General features: G+C 57.2%; 6 protein-coding genes across 6 annotated transcripts; 3 read left to right on the forward strand and 3 right to left on the reverse strand.

The window, feature by feature from the left end:
- Positions 1-170: 170 nt before the first annotated feature.
- TRAVEDRAFT_117373 (uncharacterized protein) lies at positions 171-2,593 on the forward strand (the record flags this gene model as incomplete). Its single annotated transcript, XM_008037056.1, has 11 exons — positions 171-408; positions 473-519; positions 586-668; positions 719-807; positions 858-879; positions 1,019-1,049; positions 1,106-1,196; positions 1,257-1,363; positions 1,443-1,704; positions 1,755-1,977; positions 2,029-2,593. The coding sequence occupies 11 exons, from the start codon at positions 171-173 to the stop codon at positions 2,591-2,593; spliced, it is 1,758 nt and encodes a 585-aa protein (XP_008035247.1).
- A 1,216-nt stretch (positions 2,594-3,809) lies between these two features.
- Positions 3,810-5,658, forward strand: TRAVEDRAFT_184707 (uncharacterized protein; the record flags this gene model as incomplete). The annotated part of the gene is made up of 4 exons (XM_008037791.1): positions 3,810-4,112; positions 4,169-4,506; positions 4,571-5,367; positions 5,426-5,658. The coding sequence occupies 4 exons, from the start codon at positions 3,810-3,812 to the stop codon at positions 5,656-5,658; spliced, it is 1,671 nt and encodes a 556-aa protein (XP_008035982.1).
- A 416-nt stretch (positions 5,659-6,074) lies between these two features.
- On the reverse strand, positions 6,075-7,553 carry TRAVEDRAFT_44005 (uncharacterized protein; the record flags this gene model as incomplete). Its single annotated transcript, XM_008036780.1, has 5 exons — positions 6,075-6,442; positions 6,507-6,661; positions 6,723-6,974; positions 7,039-7,327; positions 7,400-7,553. The coding sequence occupies 5 exons, from the start codon at positions 7,551-7,553 to the stop codon at positions 6,075-6,077; spliced, it is 1,218 nt and encodes a 405-aa protein (XP_008034971.1).
- Positions 7,554-9,020: 1,467 nt separating this feature from the next.
- Positions 9,021-10,091, reverse strand: TRAVEDRAFT_44006 (uncharacterized protein; the record flags this gene model as incomplete). The annotated part of the gene is made up of 1 exon (XM_008036781.1): positions 9,021-10,091. One exon carries the CDS (start codon positions 10,089-10,091, stop codon positions 9,021-9,023), a length of 1,071 nt encoding a protein of 356 aa, XP_008034972.1.
- A 587-nt stretch (positions 10,092-10,678) lies between these two features.
- Positions 10,679-11,530, reverse strand: TRAVEDRAFT_117980 (uncharacterized protein; the record flags this gene model as incomplete). Its single annotated transcript, XM_008037057.1, has 1 exon — positions 10,679-11,530. One exon carries the CDS (start codon positions 11,528-11,530, stop codon positions 10,679-10,681), a length of 852 nt encoding a protein of 283 aa, XP_008035248.1.
- Positions 11,531-13,277: 1,747 nt separating this feature from the next.
- Positions 13,278-14,669, forward strand: TRAVEDRAFT_17980 (uncharacterized protein; the record flags this gene model as incomplete). Its single annotated transcript, XM_008036520.1, has 3 exons — positions 13,278-13,790; positions 13,843-13,975; positions 14,038-14,669. 3 exons carry the CDS (start codon positions 13,278-13,280, stop codon positions 14,667-14,669), a joined length of 1,278 nt encoding a protein of 425 aa, XP_008034711.1.
- Positions 14,670-15,136: the final 467 nt, after the last annotated feature.

Raw genomic sequence — 15,136 nt, forward strand, 5'->3', positions numbered from 1 at the left:
ACGCGAGCATCCCGAACCTAATCTCGATCCCGTCAAAATTGCCCGGCCCGACCAAGCACCCGCTGACTCTCTGCAATGGGCGCCTACCGTCCTTGACTTCTGTCAAATTCACTACAGGACCTCTTCTCCTCCCGCCTCTGTGCTGCCCCGGTTTCGCTGCTCTGCTCAGCATGGACCGCCACGCCCCTGCAGTATACCCGACGCGCTCCTCGTCGTTTTCCTCGGTCACCGACGGCAAGGAGCTCCCCGGCGATGGCTTCGACTCGGAGAAGGCACCCGTCCCCCTCGACTCGAACTCCGCCCATGAGGCCCACAAGGCCTCGATATGGAAACGGCTCCTGGTCGGAAACGCTAGCGCATCAAATGAGACGAAGCGTGCCATGAAGAGCCGCCATTTGACTATGATCGGTGCGGTTCCGACCACATCTATGATCCATCCGGACCTGTGCTTAAACGCTTGCCTCACCTCCAGCCATTGGCGGAACGATAGGAACGGGCATCTTTCTCAGCGCTGGATCGGTAAGCTAACCCGACCGGGTTTGGACTCCTCACTGCGCAGGCTTCACGACGCTGACAATTTCTCAGGCGATAGCGACCGCAGGCCCAGCAAGTGCCCTTTTTTCCTACTTCGTAGTCGGTGTATTCTGCTATGCCGTAGTCATCTCATTGTAGGCAATCAGTTTCTACCTCTCACTAACTAGTACTCAACCTATCGCAGAGGTGAGATGGCCTCCTACATACCCGTCTCAGGAACCTTCGCCGTCTTCGGAACCCGCTTTGTCTCCCCCGCACTTGGCTTCACATTAGGTATGCTCGGCCACTCTAACCGTCGGTGTCCCGCTCACCATGCTCCTCAGGGTGGAACTACTGGCTTCAATGGTGCGACAGTTCTCTCACTCGCAGCCGTCGCTATTACTTATGTCGGAAATTCCCCACCTTGCAGGAGCTTATCTATACGTGCGTTCACACGGCCGTCTTCCCCGCACATAGTCTAATTCTCACATGCTTCTTCAGCGAGCGAGTTGACGGCAGCAGCAGTTATCCTCCAGGTGTGAAACATCACGCTGTCTTGCTACCGCCCTTTGACTCACTTGGCTCCAAACAGTATTGGGACTCGCGGATAACAGCGTGGCAATGGGCTCTCGTTATCGTCCTCCCGATATTCGTCATGCAGCTCATCCACGTGCGCGTATACGGTGCGACCCCACAATCCCCCTTCTGTAATTAGCGCGTACTCACGGTTTGACATGTGCTAGGCGAGTCTGAATACTGGTTTGCCATGATCAAGGTCCTCATGATCATCGTCTTTATCTTCGTCGGCCTTATCTTCGACTGGGGAGGCGTCCATGGTCATCCCGGACCGGTACGTCACTGCTACCGCTCAATGTCCTCGCATCGCACTCACCCATGCGGTACCTGTGTACGTGTTCGCGTAATTGCAGGGGCTTTCCAACTTCCAAGGCGGTCAGGCATTCGTTGGTGGTTTCAGCGCGTTCGCACAGACGTTTGTGTTCGCGTTCTACTCGTACGGCGGAGTGGAGCTCGTCTCGCTTGCTGCTGGAGAGAGCGCGAGCCCGCACAAATCCGTCCCGCGTGCGATTCGCGCGACGTTCTTCCGGATTGTCATCTTCTACATCCTCACCATCCTGACGATCGGCTTGAACATCAACTACCAGGATCCGACCCTCCTCACAGCCGCTTTTGGTGCGATCATTCCTCACGCTTCTCACCACAGTACTGACCGCATCATGTAGACTCAAGTGTCGCCGCGTCTCCCCTTACCGTCGTCTTCCAACGCGCAGGCTTTGGTGCTGCTGCCCATGTGATCAACGCGGTCCTTCTCACCGCGGTCCTCTCCGCGACGAACTCGTGCTTCTACGCGAGCTCGCGCATGCTGCTCTCCATGGCACGCGCAGGTCATGCGCCCCGCGTCTTCGGCTGGGTAAACGGCCGCGGTGTCCCCGTCCCCGCTCTTCTGTGAGTCGTGCCTTTCCCCATGGCCCGAAAAGGCACTCACCCTGCCAATAGGCTCTCGCTCGCCGTGTCCTTCGTCACGTTCCTGTCAACCATCTGGGGCGAGGGCGTCGTCTTCACCTGGCTGCTCAACCTCACCGGCATGTCCTCCCTGCTCGTCTGGGGCACCATCGGGGTCATCTCCATCCGCTTCCGCCGCGCATGGACCGCCCAGGGCCGTGCGCTCGCAGACCTACCCTACCAGCAGCCGCTGTACCCCATCCTCCCGATCGCGACCGTCATCCTCGCGGTGCTCATGTTCGCCGCGCAAGGGTACTCGGCCGTCGTCGCGGAGCCGTTCAGCCCGCAGAACGTCGTCGCGACGTACATCGGGCTCGCGATCTACATCGTCTGCTACGTCGGCTACTGGGTGTATGACCGCTTCTGGCTGGGCAACAGGGTGCACCTCGTGCCGCTGATGGAGGTGGATTTGGATACGGACGCGGTGTGGGGGCAGGGCGGGGGCGCGCGGATGCGCGAGAAGGAGGCGGCGGAGCGCGCGCAGCGCGATGAGGACGACGTCGCGGAGGGGAAGCGCACGAAGGTGCTGCTGAGGCGCATTGGGCGGCATATGCTCTGAGCGCGCCGTGACCCGGGCTAGCGCCGTCATGCTCCTCCTCTGAGGCGGCAGTCGAGCGGTCGGACGCCTTCTCTCCGGGGGTTTTCTTGCTTCAGATGCTTATATTTCTTGGGGCAGTGACAAATGCGATCTTGTGATGAAATGAGAATTAAAGGTAAACTATGTATCGGGCGCTGCTGAGCCCGGTCAAAACCCATTGTAGCGTATTATATACTAGATCATGTAGCGCCGCTTCGACGCGCGCCCACGATGCGCCGTGATACCCATTATTACGATCTGCTCATGTTTAAAGCATGTATGTAAGTTGTACACAGTCTCAGACTCGTCCAGTCATTGATGAGTGCATATTCGAGCTAAGATGCCGCTCCCCGAAAAGGAAGGTCGCCTTCCTATTCTGGTGAGGTGGTTCCTGTCCACGAGGTGGTCGTTTCGACGCTCAGAGCCGCGTGTCCATATCATCGTCCGGCGCCCATATTGCTTTGCGATACATTGCTTGTCTTCTTACTTCTATCCTCCGGTCGTCCACCTCCAGTGAACGATACCACATGGCACTTGTCTATCATTAATAGGAAGCCTCTCGGACTTCCCCATGGCCCGGATCGTACAAGCTTCGTTTCTCACCATCGTCAGCACGCGTGGCAGAAGTGGATAATGCAGCAACCTCATGAGCCCTCTTCCCCGATATCTTCATCTCTTCAAACATAACTATGAGAGTGCCAAGACCTCGTATGTGCCGTGTAACGCCTTTTTCGCTTGTCGTCGGCCGTTCGCCGTACCTTCTCTCTCCCTCCAGACAGGCATGGCTCACACGGTCTTTGGTGCGTAGTTCAGCAAAACTGCCAGGGCGTCTTCTCAACTTATTCAAAAAGTCTCTAGGTACCATTTCATTTCGTTGACGCCTTGAACTGGGCGTCACCATTTGAAATGCATGAGTATAGAACATCCGAGCTGCAGGAGGGCGGCGCTACCCAATGAATGAATGGTTCGAACGACACGCAAGCCACTGGCTGAGTAAAGCCCCGTCCTTCAAATGTTCGCTTGACGCTCAGGCTCAGGTGAGATTTCAATCGACTCGGTGCCCGAACTTTCTTACAGTCTTTAGCCGATCGGAGGCTGTCGAGTGTGTATATATACATGCACATGGCCTCCTTGGACGGTAGGTCCACATCTCTGAGTACCTCTAGCAAAGCTTCTCCTCGCATTCCTCGCCTCGATCATGTCCAGGCTTGTTTTCTCTCTACTTGCTACCCTCCTATCTGTCGCCGTCGCGGCGCCGTCCGCACCTGGCTGGCGATTCGACCTCAAGGCGGAGCGCTCGGGCATCGTCGCTCTCGAGTCCATTGTTGTCTCGCCAACGCTCGTCGTGTTCTTCGACCGCGCCTCCAACGACCCGTTGCAGATCAACAACCATTCTGCGTGGGGCGCTCTTTGGGACCTCGAGACCAGTACGGTCAAGCCGCTCGATGTCCTCACGAACTCGTTCTGCGCAAGCGGTGCCCTTTTGAGCAACGGGACCATGGTTAGCCCACTTCATTTTCATGGTAGGCCCCGCTCACGATGCATTGCTTGTACTAGGCCAGTCTTGGAGGCGACCCGAACGGCTTCCCCGGTAACCCAGACATCAGACCCGGTACTCAAGCCATCCGGATTTTTGAGCCCTGCGCCTCTCCATCCGGTGAAGGCTGCACGCTCTTCGAGGACCCCGTCAACCTGCACCTTCAGGAGCCCCGTTGGTACCCGTCGTCCATTCGCATCTTCGACGGCAGCCTCCTCATTGTTGGCGGCATGCACGAGGACACGCCGTTCTACAACACCGACCCTGCGCTGAGCTTCGAGTTCTTCCCGCCCAAGGAGAGCGCGCCGCGGCCGTCCGAATTCCTGAAGCGATCCCTCCCTGCGAACCTGTTCCCGCGGTGCGTGCGCTTTCTCCCACTGCTCCACGTGCTCCTCCCGCTGATAGCAGTATTCGTCTGTCAGTATCTTCGCACTGCCGGACGGCAAGGTGTTCATGGTGGCCAACAACCAGTCCATCATTTACGACATCGAGGCGAACACGGAGAGGATCCTCCCCGACATCCCGAACAACGTGCGCGTCACGAACCCCATCGACGGCTCCGCCATCCTCCTCCCACTCTCCCCGCCCGACTACGTCCCCGAAGTCCTCGTCTGCGGAGGCACCCAGACCGACCCCATCGACCCCCTCCTGCTGTCCTCGCAGACCCCCGCGACCACTCAATGCTCGCGCATCACGCTCACCGAAGAGGGCATCGCGAAGGGCTGGGAGGTCGAGCACATGCTCGAGCCCCGCACGATGCCCGAGCTCGTGCACCTCCCGAACGGCCAGGTGCTCATCGCGAACGGCGCCCGCTCCGGGTTCGCCGCGATTCACCAAGTACAGGACCCGATCGGGAACTCAAACTCGGACCACGCCGTGCTCACCCCGTCCCTGTACACGCCCAACGCGCCACTCGGGCAGCGTATCAGCAACGCGGGCATGCCGGACTCGGGCATCGCGCGCGTGTACCACTCGAGCATCACGCTCACGCCGCAGGGCAACTTCCTCATTGCGGGCAGCAACCCGAACGGTAACGTGACGGTCGGGCCTGGTATCAAGTTCCCGAGTGAATTCAGGGTGCAGACGCTGGACCCGCCGTTCATGTTCGTCGAGCGACCGAAGATCCTGAACACGCCCGCGAAGCTCGCGTTCAACAATAAGTTCACTGTCCCCATCTCGATCCCGTCCAACCTCGCGCGTCCGGGCGCGAAGGTCCAAGGTAATCATCTCATCACCTTGCATACAATGGCAAATATACTCATTGACTTGACACACAGTCTCGCTCATGGACCTCGGGTTCTCGAGCCATGCGTTCCACTCGAGCGCGCGCCTGGTCTTCATGAACGCAACCATCTCGCGCGACCAGAAGTCGCTCACGTTCACCACGCCCCCCAACGGCCGCATCTTCCCGCCGGGCCCAGCGACCGTCTTCCTCACTATCGACGACGTGACGAGCGAGGGCGCGTGGGTGATGATGGGCAGCGGGCGGTCGCCGCCGACTCTGGAGTGAGCGGGCTTAGGCACAATACTTATGTACTTGGAGGTTACTGGACAAGCTAGTCATGACAATAAGCACTATCGTGTTTACGAAGATACAGCAGTTGGAGGCGTACACACATGAAGACTCACGACCTACTTCTCGCTGTATGCATGCGTCTCGGCCGCAAACTTTACTAACTTCTTGTCCGCCTCTGAGTCGACATGTTATAGCCAGGTGAAACTAACCCAGAGTTCGTCGATTGGAGTCCTGGAAGAGCTTCTTAGCCAAGTCATTTCATACACGATGATCATCTCTCCGTCGGCCGATCCTTGACTAATCAGCACATTTAGTATTCTGTTACCCCCGACGATGCGATCCCTAGACATCCTCGCCCCACAAAGCATCATTCCTACCGATCAACCAAATGTCAAGACCATGTCATGAGTTCACCGAGCATAGTAGTACGGAGGAGGGTTCCCTTCGAATTCGTCGTCTTCGTGCAATAGAAGTGCGTGGTTGGACGTGGATATGAAGCTGGGCTGTATATCAGATCTCGGCGAAGACACCCCGGATGTCTGCGGCGTAGGCTCCGATGCGGGTGCTTGAGGCCTGGGCGTCAAGACGGCCTCTTGCTGGTGTGCCGAAGCCAACGGAAGCGCGGGCACGACGGAAGATGCAAGCGGGGAGGCTGTTTCTTCCTTGCGCACGTCGGGCGCTGGGGAGGAGAGAGGGACCTGTGCGTCCTGCACGGAGAAACGCGGTCTGTGTCCGGCAGACGATGGCGGACTCGGATTCATCAAGCCATCTTCTACGCCTGTCACCACGTATCAGGACTTATGAAGCCGCAGGATTCACGATCGCGCCGACTTCGCACTCACCGTCTTCGTGAGGCACTTGTTGTGCCCGAGTTAGTTTGTGCTTGATGAGGTAGTAAAAGCCCAGCGCCACTAGGAGAATGACTGCCACTGCTCCGCCCACCGCTCCCCCTACGATTGCTGCAAGATGTTGCGGACGGGTTGATGCGGAGCTCACGCTGCCAGCCAATGGCCTTTCCGAGGCTTCAGAGACCAATGTCGGCGTAGAAGAAGAACCACTAGATGATGGCGTAGTGGAAGAAGTAGAAGAAAGTCCGAGGGCGGTGGAAGAGGAGGAGGAAAAGAAAGAGGTATTGGAGGTAGCGTTCGAGGTCGAAAGAGCGGAGACAGGGGATGGGGCTGCGGAGGTGGATTTTGCAGAGGAAGTGGACAGGATAGAGGATGGTATGGTGGTAGAAGGCGAGGATGGAGGAGTAGCAGTAACAGATGATATTGCGAGAGTTGAGCGAGTTGAGGAAGTAACTGGAGGCACTGCACTAGATCTACGGAAGATGAGAAACCTGTTCAGGACGCATGTGGAGAGTTTGAGACGTACGTGGTGGATTGTGGAACATCTGCGGTAGTAGTGTCTGAAGAGATGTACCAGAAGCGATCAAGGCATAGTGTATTCGGCACGGTCCCGTTCATGTTTGTGAGCACGATAGTATGCACGCCGGGAGTGAGCGAGAGCGAGGTGAAGAATGTAACGTTGAAATATACAGTGTCCGGCGACGCGGTGAGGTCACTTCGGATGCCGTAGGATGTACCGTCGATGACGTATGACTCCGATGGCCATCCGTACCGGCTGGTGTCCCCGCTACAGCCCATGACACCAACCAAAGTACCTGTACATGAGTAAGGTCAGTGACGAGCTGAGGGAACTCAGACGGTGACAGCTTGGATGAGGGAAGGGTTACCTGTGAATGTTAACGTGGCCGTCAACCCCTGGTCCAATGCGTAGGACAAGGTGCTGTCATATGCACCCCCATTCTCTCCCCTAGTCCAGCCGTTGGAATATTGGATACGAGGATCGCGATCGTCGACGTCGACACGAGCACCTGAAGCACTCATTGGAGGGCGGTCTGGTAACAGTAGAGGGAGAGAACTGGAAAATCAGTGCGAGTCTGAGATGAGTGCCTTGGTAGAACGGTGAGTTGGGGGAGAAGACCAAGTGTCGGGACCATCAGTTCACTGAGCGCACCGTGTGTTTATATCACCCTGGACCAAAACGATGATACCCGCCTTAGGATCAATCTGTCGTACATAGTTTGGCACAAAACTTGCCAGATCGCTGAGCTATTAGTAGCACAACTTCTTCCGACTAGGAGACATGTTTTGGCCCGAGGGTACTTACTAAGAACAACAGGCTGGGGCGCAGGGGTACTGGCACGCTCAATTGTAGACCGTAGACGTGAGCACCACGCTGTCCTGCGCAGTGCGCCAAATGAGAGAACAAGCTACGAAAGATTAGTAGGCAACACGCCAAACTTCCGGTGATAGCGTTCGTTGAAGAAGCTCTGCGGAGATTTGACGGCTTATTCCTGATGTAATATCGTCCTTCTCAAACCTAGTTAGGGTGTTACTAAAATAGACCGGCATGAACCCAGCTGAGTGTTGCATACCTACAACTGGGTGAACAAACACAACCATGGCGATTGAGGCTCTGGGGCCGCGGCACCGGTCTTGAGTAATGATATGTTGACGAATTGATCAGGCCGCACTTAGATACATGTCCGGGTGGATGAGAGCGTGAGTATCTGACGTACCAGATGAAGTGCCGCATCCTCAAATGTTTTGAATACGTGTGCAGCGACTCCTAACGACTCAGAGGCGCGATTACATCGTGGTTGAGATCAGAGATATTCCAAAGCACTTAAGCGCCCGTTCGCGCTATGGATTGATCTGCACCGCCGCGAAGTTAGGGCGGTACGCAGCCGAACGCACACTTTTTGCCGTCTTCTCGTTGAGCTTACGATGTCTCGGCGTTCATCAGCGCAAGCTGCAACTCCTTCAAATTGCATGACCGACTCAAACAGTACCCTATCTAGGTGAGCATGGAACGACAGCCTGAGTATGATAACTTTAGACTGGAACAACCATGATGTCCGCCTGGACACCGATCTGGCCGTGACCCGCTCTTTCGTCATTCGAGCTCGAGATGGGAGCCGCTCGTCCCAAGTGAAGCTTCTTCATGCATCATGCATCATGCACATGTCTGACTCGGAGCCGCCGCCTGAAAAAGTGTCATACGGCCCCGGGCGAACCTCGCACGGGCTCCGTAGTACCAACAAGGCCCATCCAACTTCCGTCAAATATGGCAGCCACTCCTACAGTAGACGATTCGTATTCAGCGCTCTGGTCGCCGTAGACGCACTTGCTGCTCCCCGAGGTAGGGCCGAGGATAGCCGTTATTCAGCAACCGTCTGTACGCCTCCATCTTCGGCTTCAGCTTCACAAACTCAAACCGCCCATGTACTTCCACAAATTCCCTCCTACGCACGCATTGTGAAGCTCCAGCGGGTTCGCGCGGCGCGCGAATTACGCCCTGTACAGTTCGTCTAGCATGACAAGATCCGACGCGCTCCTGCAGTTGATGAACCCATAGTCCGCGTGCATGGCCCGGTGCGGAAGAATCGGAGGCGTGCCTGGTTCCGCGCATAGAAACTGGTCGATGTACTGCTTCAAGTACCACACGGTCTTGAACCGGCGCGGACTCTCGGCCATGACGTCCCGGAAGAGCGCGTGTGTGGTGTCGTCCATACCAGCCATGCTCACCCTGTGCTCCTCCGCCAGCTTCAGGATGGAAGAGGTCCCGTACGCGGTCGAGAACTCGTTGAACGTGCAGTGTTCAAAGATAAGCTCGCCGTACATCTGGCTGATCGGCACCTCGTTCTCCTGTTTCATTGCGGCCACGTACCCGAAGGTGACCCACTGCTCCTCCTGCGGCGAAGGGTACACGTTGAGCGTCGAGCGCTGGTAGAACTTGAGGCACGCTTGATCGCGGCACGTCAAAGCCTGGGTTTTCGCAGCTATCGTCTCCAGGCTATCGTCGGGGGACCCGCCCGCCATGACCCACGCCTTCCGGGTGGCGGCCATTGCAGCGCGCATTGTGGCCTCGTGCGGTTCCGTGACGTCCAGGGGAGATCCGTCCAGGATGTGCTGGTGCTCAAGAAACCACGCAAAGTACGGACCCTGTCCCTGATGCGGAACGTGCTCGAACGCCGCCTTGATTCGCTTCACCATTGTGCCCTCCGCCAGCCACTTCTGCAACTCCTTCTCGGAGACGTCGAGGTAACGGAGCACGTACGTCCACAACCCGAGTAGCATCTTCTGCGCGTCGTCACCCACGAGGTTCTCCGCCTTCTCGAAGCCAAAGTCCTTTCGCGTCTGCATGTGTACGGGGATGAGGGTGGTCCGACACCCACGCGAGAGATAATATGCGGTAGCGATAGGTCGCTTGGGGTCGCAGTCGAAGATGTGGTCCCGCCAGTGTTTCTTCTGGCAGGCCTTGCTGCAGTACCACGTCGTCTCGCACCCCACGCAGTGTTTGAGGTCTGAGGCGGGTTTCTGTTCATAGCAGGCGTCACAGCGAGGTGGCCGCGGCATCATGATGGCTGCGACACCGCTGTAGTGAGCCGCGAGCTACTTGGACGTCAAGCATCAACAATTCAGAAGGCTCACAGTTTGTTGTCGTCCTGAGGGGAAGGAGCTTGGTGGCGGTACGTTACAAAAAGGGATTTTGGCGACGACTCGCGGTCTGCCCTCAGCCAGGTCGAGCCTGTCAAGAGCTGTCAAGGGTGCTTCTATTCGTATGTCATGAACCTTATCGTCATATCCTACCTCCTGGAACAATATAGCGACGCATATATGCACATATTTTTCTGCTAGACGATTCAAAAATGCATAGAGAACGCCGATTCTAGCGAGAGCCTCGACGGGCTCCTCGCCGCCTTCGTGGGGCGCTGTCCAGCTCCGTTGAACGAGACTACAGAACACGAATACTAGGCAGGCCTCGATGAGTTCCATATCACTTATCGCAACGGCGCATGCGCACCTGATTTGAACATGTTACAGACCATGGAACTCGTACTAGCGCCGCAGAACTAGTGCCCTTGAATCACTGATAGTCAAACCTACAAAAGCAGACCCTGGTCAGTCCTTGGTGTACTGTAAAGATGCAAGCAACGCCCAACGCCTCATTTACCTTCTAACTCCCCAGCCAACGGTGCTGAATGGCCGTTCCTCAGCAGGCGCTTGTACGTCTTTGTCTTCGGCTTGAGTTTCGCCAAGCCACCCACGTACTCCGCCAGCGCACCTGCAGCGCACGCATTGTGGAGATCCAGCGGGTTCGCGTCCGGGTACGCAAAGTACTTCGTGTACAACTCGTCCAGCAGCTTCTGCTCCAAGGCGTCCCTGCAGTTCGCGAACCCGTAGTCTGCGCGGGCGCCCCGGTTCGCGAGTACCGGAGGTTCGGAGGGATCCACGACCCGAAGTTGGTCGATGTACTGCTTGAGGTACCAGACAGTCTTGAACTCGCGCGGGGAAGCGGTCATGACATCGCGGAAGAAGGACTTCGCGGAGCTGGAAAGCGGGCAAGGCAGGTTCACTTCGTGCTCCTCGCCCAGCTTGATTAGGGAGGACGTCTGGTACGCGGCGGCGAATGCGTCAAATGTGCAGCGGTTGACGAGCCTGGCGTACCACCGGCCGATCCAGTACTCGTCCTCCCGGTCCATACCCGCGACAAACCCGAATACGAGCCATGATGAGAACTCCGGCCGGGGGTGCACCCCGTGAGCGACGAGCGCGTAGAAGTCGTGGCACTCCTGAACATGGCACGGCAGGGCCTTGATCTTGGCTCTGATGGTCTTGAAGTCATCGTCGGGCGATCCGCCCGCCTTGATCCACGCCTTGCGAGTGGCTTCTTCGACTGAACGTGTCCCGAACTCATTGGCTTGCGCCTTGTCTACTGGAGAGCCGTCAAGAAGGTCAAGGTGGTCGAGGAACCACGCGTAGCAGGCGTCACGTAAGTCGCTCTTCGGGAGTCGCATAAGCGTCGTCTTGATCCCTTCGACGAGTGAGCCTTTCGCCTGCCAGGCCTGTATATCCCTCTCAGACGCCTTTGCGAAGTCGTACACAACGGTCCACATTCTCAGTAAGTCGCCCTGCACGGAAGAAGGTAGGAGAGACTCGGCCTTAGCGAAGCCGAAATCCTCCCTCGTCTGGGAGTGCACGGGAGGAAGGCCCTCACGACAGGCCTGAGAGAGGTAGTATGCGGTAGGGATGGGACGGTCGAGTTTGCAGACGAAGATGTGGCGGGGCCAGTCCGCCTTCTGGCACTTCTTGCTGCAGTACCACACCTTCTTGCACGCGGAGCAGCACTTGAGCTCTGAAGCGGGCACATTGCCGCAAGAGTTGTCGCAGTCGCAAGACTTCTCACAGCGAGACGGCCGTGGTGCCATGTTTTCTGCGGGCCGGTCAGTCTCTCGAAACACCAAAACAGCCGCCTGAACTTTCAAGCTCACCGTTTCTTGTCGCGTGTGCAAAGACTCGACAAGGCGTATACCGTAGCAACGAGGTGTGGGCGACTTCCAGGAGCGAGGGTCCCGAATGTCATAGATTTATCACGTCGACGTTTAGCCGCGTTTTTCTGCAGGGCTGCGTGCGGCGAAGACAACATTGACAACTGCGCATGTTTGTCCATCCACCTTCTCCGAACATTCGACGGAGCACGATGTACGCTCTAGATCTCCGTGGGTTACAGCTGGAAGGTGAACAATCCTGACCCTACCACGTAGCAGCAGCTGGTAGGGGAATACCATAGCGAGACTAGCGGCAGTAAACAACCTTCTGACGGTGTTTACGGCGTGTCAACGGGCGAGAAAAAATATTCAATGTGTTGGCGGTCCACGCCACGCCCCCTCAGGAATCTCCTGGTGCTTCTAGTGCCGCATAGACGGGCGGAGGTGTATATGTGGCTCCCGTCGACCCTACGACTGCGCCCGCGCTGGCGTCAAGTCTAGAAATCTGCGACTATGATCGAAGTTTGACGAGGAAAATGAAAGAAGATACCTTCGCTCTCTCGTGCAGAGAAGCAGACGGAAGATCCGAAGAACGAGCTCGAGGATGGGAAAGCCGGTAGAGCATGCCAAGACGTCGTAGAACCCTCTCCAGTCAAAGTTGTTCTTACGATGCTCGTCGTTCAGACATAGATGACCCAGAAACTCCCAGAACAAATCCAAGAAATAATACCCGTGTGGTGTAGTCAAGCGCAAGTTATGTCGACAGCCAGGGCGCTGGAGTTTGGTTGGAGTGGTGGACGTAGAGCGGACGAGACGTTGGGCGCCAAAATGCTGTTCAAGACATACGGAAGAGCGGTCCGCGTCTCCGAGCACCGCGACGCCACAAGGCAGCTCGCCCAAAAAGTGTTTGTTCTCCTCCTCCCACCTCGACGACCAGCTCATTTGTGTGGGACCCGCTCGACGCCGGAAGCTTGATCTTGAAGGCTGCATGGAAAAGGATATTCACTACGGACTGTGCTCGCCTAGGCCTCAGGAGGGTTCTTATTGTGCTTCCTGCTGGTCACTGCCATGCGTCGCTATGCACTGAACTGCGCGACTCGACCAACAAAACACTGTCTCCTTCGTCCCACGCTGACTAAGCCCTTTATGTTCCTGGAATATCAAAGGGAATCAGCAAACACTAAGATGTTTTATTCGCTGAGCAGGTCGCTACGCTCGTATAAAGAGCTCAAGCCCAAACGTCGACCAGCAGCATTGATTCCGTCTAGCATCGGCCATGGATACTCACAGCGTCACATTGAAGTCCATCGACGGCTGTACAGGCCGCCTCTTCACGGCACCAACCGTCTTCGACGGCAAGCCAGTCGCGCTCGGGCGCAACCACGCCTCCTGGTTCCTCGTCTTCCAGCATCCTAATGGGACGAAGTTGACGCGCGCCGTCATGTGCCTCAACTTCATCCCTCCCGACGCCCCGCAAAGTGCCTCCAACGACGTCCTCGGTATCGCCTCCCCGCCGCGACACTTCACCATCGGAGGCACGCAAGGCCTGGAGGTGTTCAACATACTCCACAAACTGCGCGACCGCGCAGGGCGGAGGCCGATCAAGGTCGTCGAAATGTACGAGGGCGTACGCAAGGACACGATGATGCTTCGGGCGGTCGTACAGGTGACCATACCGGAGGAAGAACTCATCCGCGTGTGCGCGCGGTGCGGCCGGTGGGAGGCTACGTCCCGCCCGCGCTTCAGACGCTGCGGGAGGTGCAAGAGCAACTACTACTGCTCGGAACAGGTACGCCTGCGGGACCGCGACTTGTTGAGATGCATTGCTGACCTCCGCATAGTGTCAGAAGGATGATTGGAAGCCCGGCTACCACAGGGACGAGTGTCCTCTCCTAGGGAAGGGCAAGACATACGAAGCCGAGCGTCTCCGTAACCTCCACGACAACGGGTGGTGGTTTAACCATGGCGCTCTCGGTACGTATCACTAACCATTGCACAGACGGTGACTTTCTGACGAGACGCGCTCGTGCTTGTAGGCCCTGAGAACCTGACCGGACTCGACGAACGCAAGCGCGCTATCGACGACCGCGACAAGGATGCCCTCGTGTTTGGACGCCGCACGCCTCCTCGCGACGTCCCTATACCTCCGAAGCAGCCGCTACCGGGTTCCCAGGCTACCGCCGACAACGCTGCCGAGGACGCGAGCTCTCAGGGAAATGCTCCCGGCAGTCCTAGCGAAGGTACCAATGAGGATGACGATTTTCCTCACCCACTGACCGCTGCCGACTTCCCCCCGCTGCCGCCTCTACCCCCCAGCGCCGGGTTCGTGCCGACCGGAGACCCCTTCGTGGACGAGAAACTACTCAAGCGGCATCTCCAGAACAACCTGACCACCACTGAGAGGCTGGAGCTCAGGCTGCTCTTCGCCCTTCGCGCCGAAGTGTGGCTCACGCGGCGGCAGCTCGCGAGCGACCGGTGGCTGGAGGCGCATGGAAGAGACTGGGAGGAGGGCGGCGGGGATGATTCGGGCGATGAGAGTGCGGGCAGCATGCCCTCCATGCCCAGTGTGTCTGAGTCCGACTCCTCCGATGACGGCCCCTGGTACAACGAGAGCGATGATGAGGATGAGGCTCCATCCGACAGTGAGGACGGCGAGGGTGCAGTTTGAGTTTCAATAGTGTGGGCTCTGTCGGCTCTGTCTGTATACTACTACTTCTGTACTTGTTGCGTTATAAACCAAATAGAGAATTGATGTCCACGATGTGCCCAGCACAGACTCCTGCCTTTCCGGCATTTCCCGACACTGACTTCATTGAGACACGGTCGTCACTGCAGGAGACGCCCGTGATGCATGCTTGGACTTGTACTACCACCACCTACGTTCGGCGACTCGCATCCAGAATGTGAACTCAAGACTAAAATGGGTTTGGGTCATCTTTTAAACAAGTACTCATGCTATACCTTCGTCTGCACGACCGACGTAGACCTACGAGGATGCTTACATGGACTACCGCAGCATTTAGGTTGGCTTGAGACGCGCGCGAACTCGCCATTGACATGAACCTTAGCACGTATTCCCTCCTTGTCGACAACCCTCGCTACGACTGGCTTCTTCTCCGCAAGCCCTAGCACCGT

The sequence above is a fragment of the Trametes versicolor genome (genome assembly GCF_000271585.1).
Source record: "Trametes versicolor FP-101664 SS1 unplaced genomic scaffold TRAVEscaffold_3, whole genome shotgun sequence".
NCBI classification, from domain to species: Eukaryota; Fungi; Basidiomycota; class Agaricomycetes; order Polyporales; family Polyporaceae; genus Trametes; species Trametes versicolor.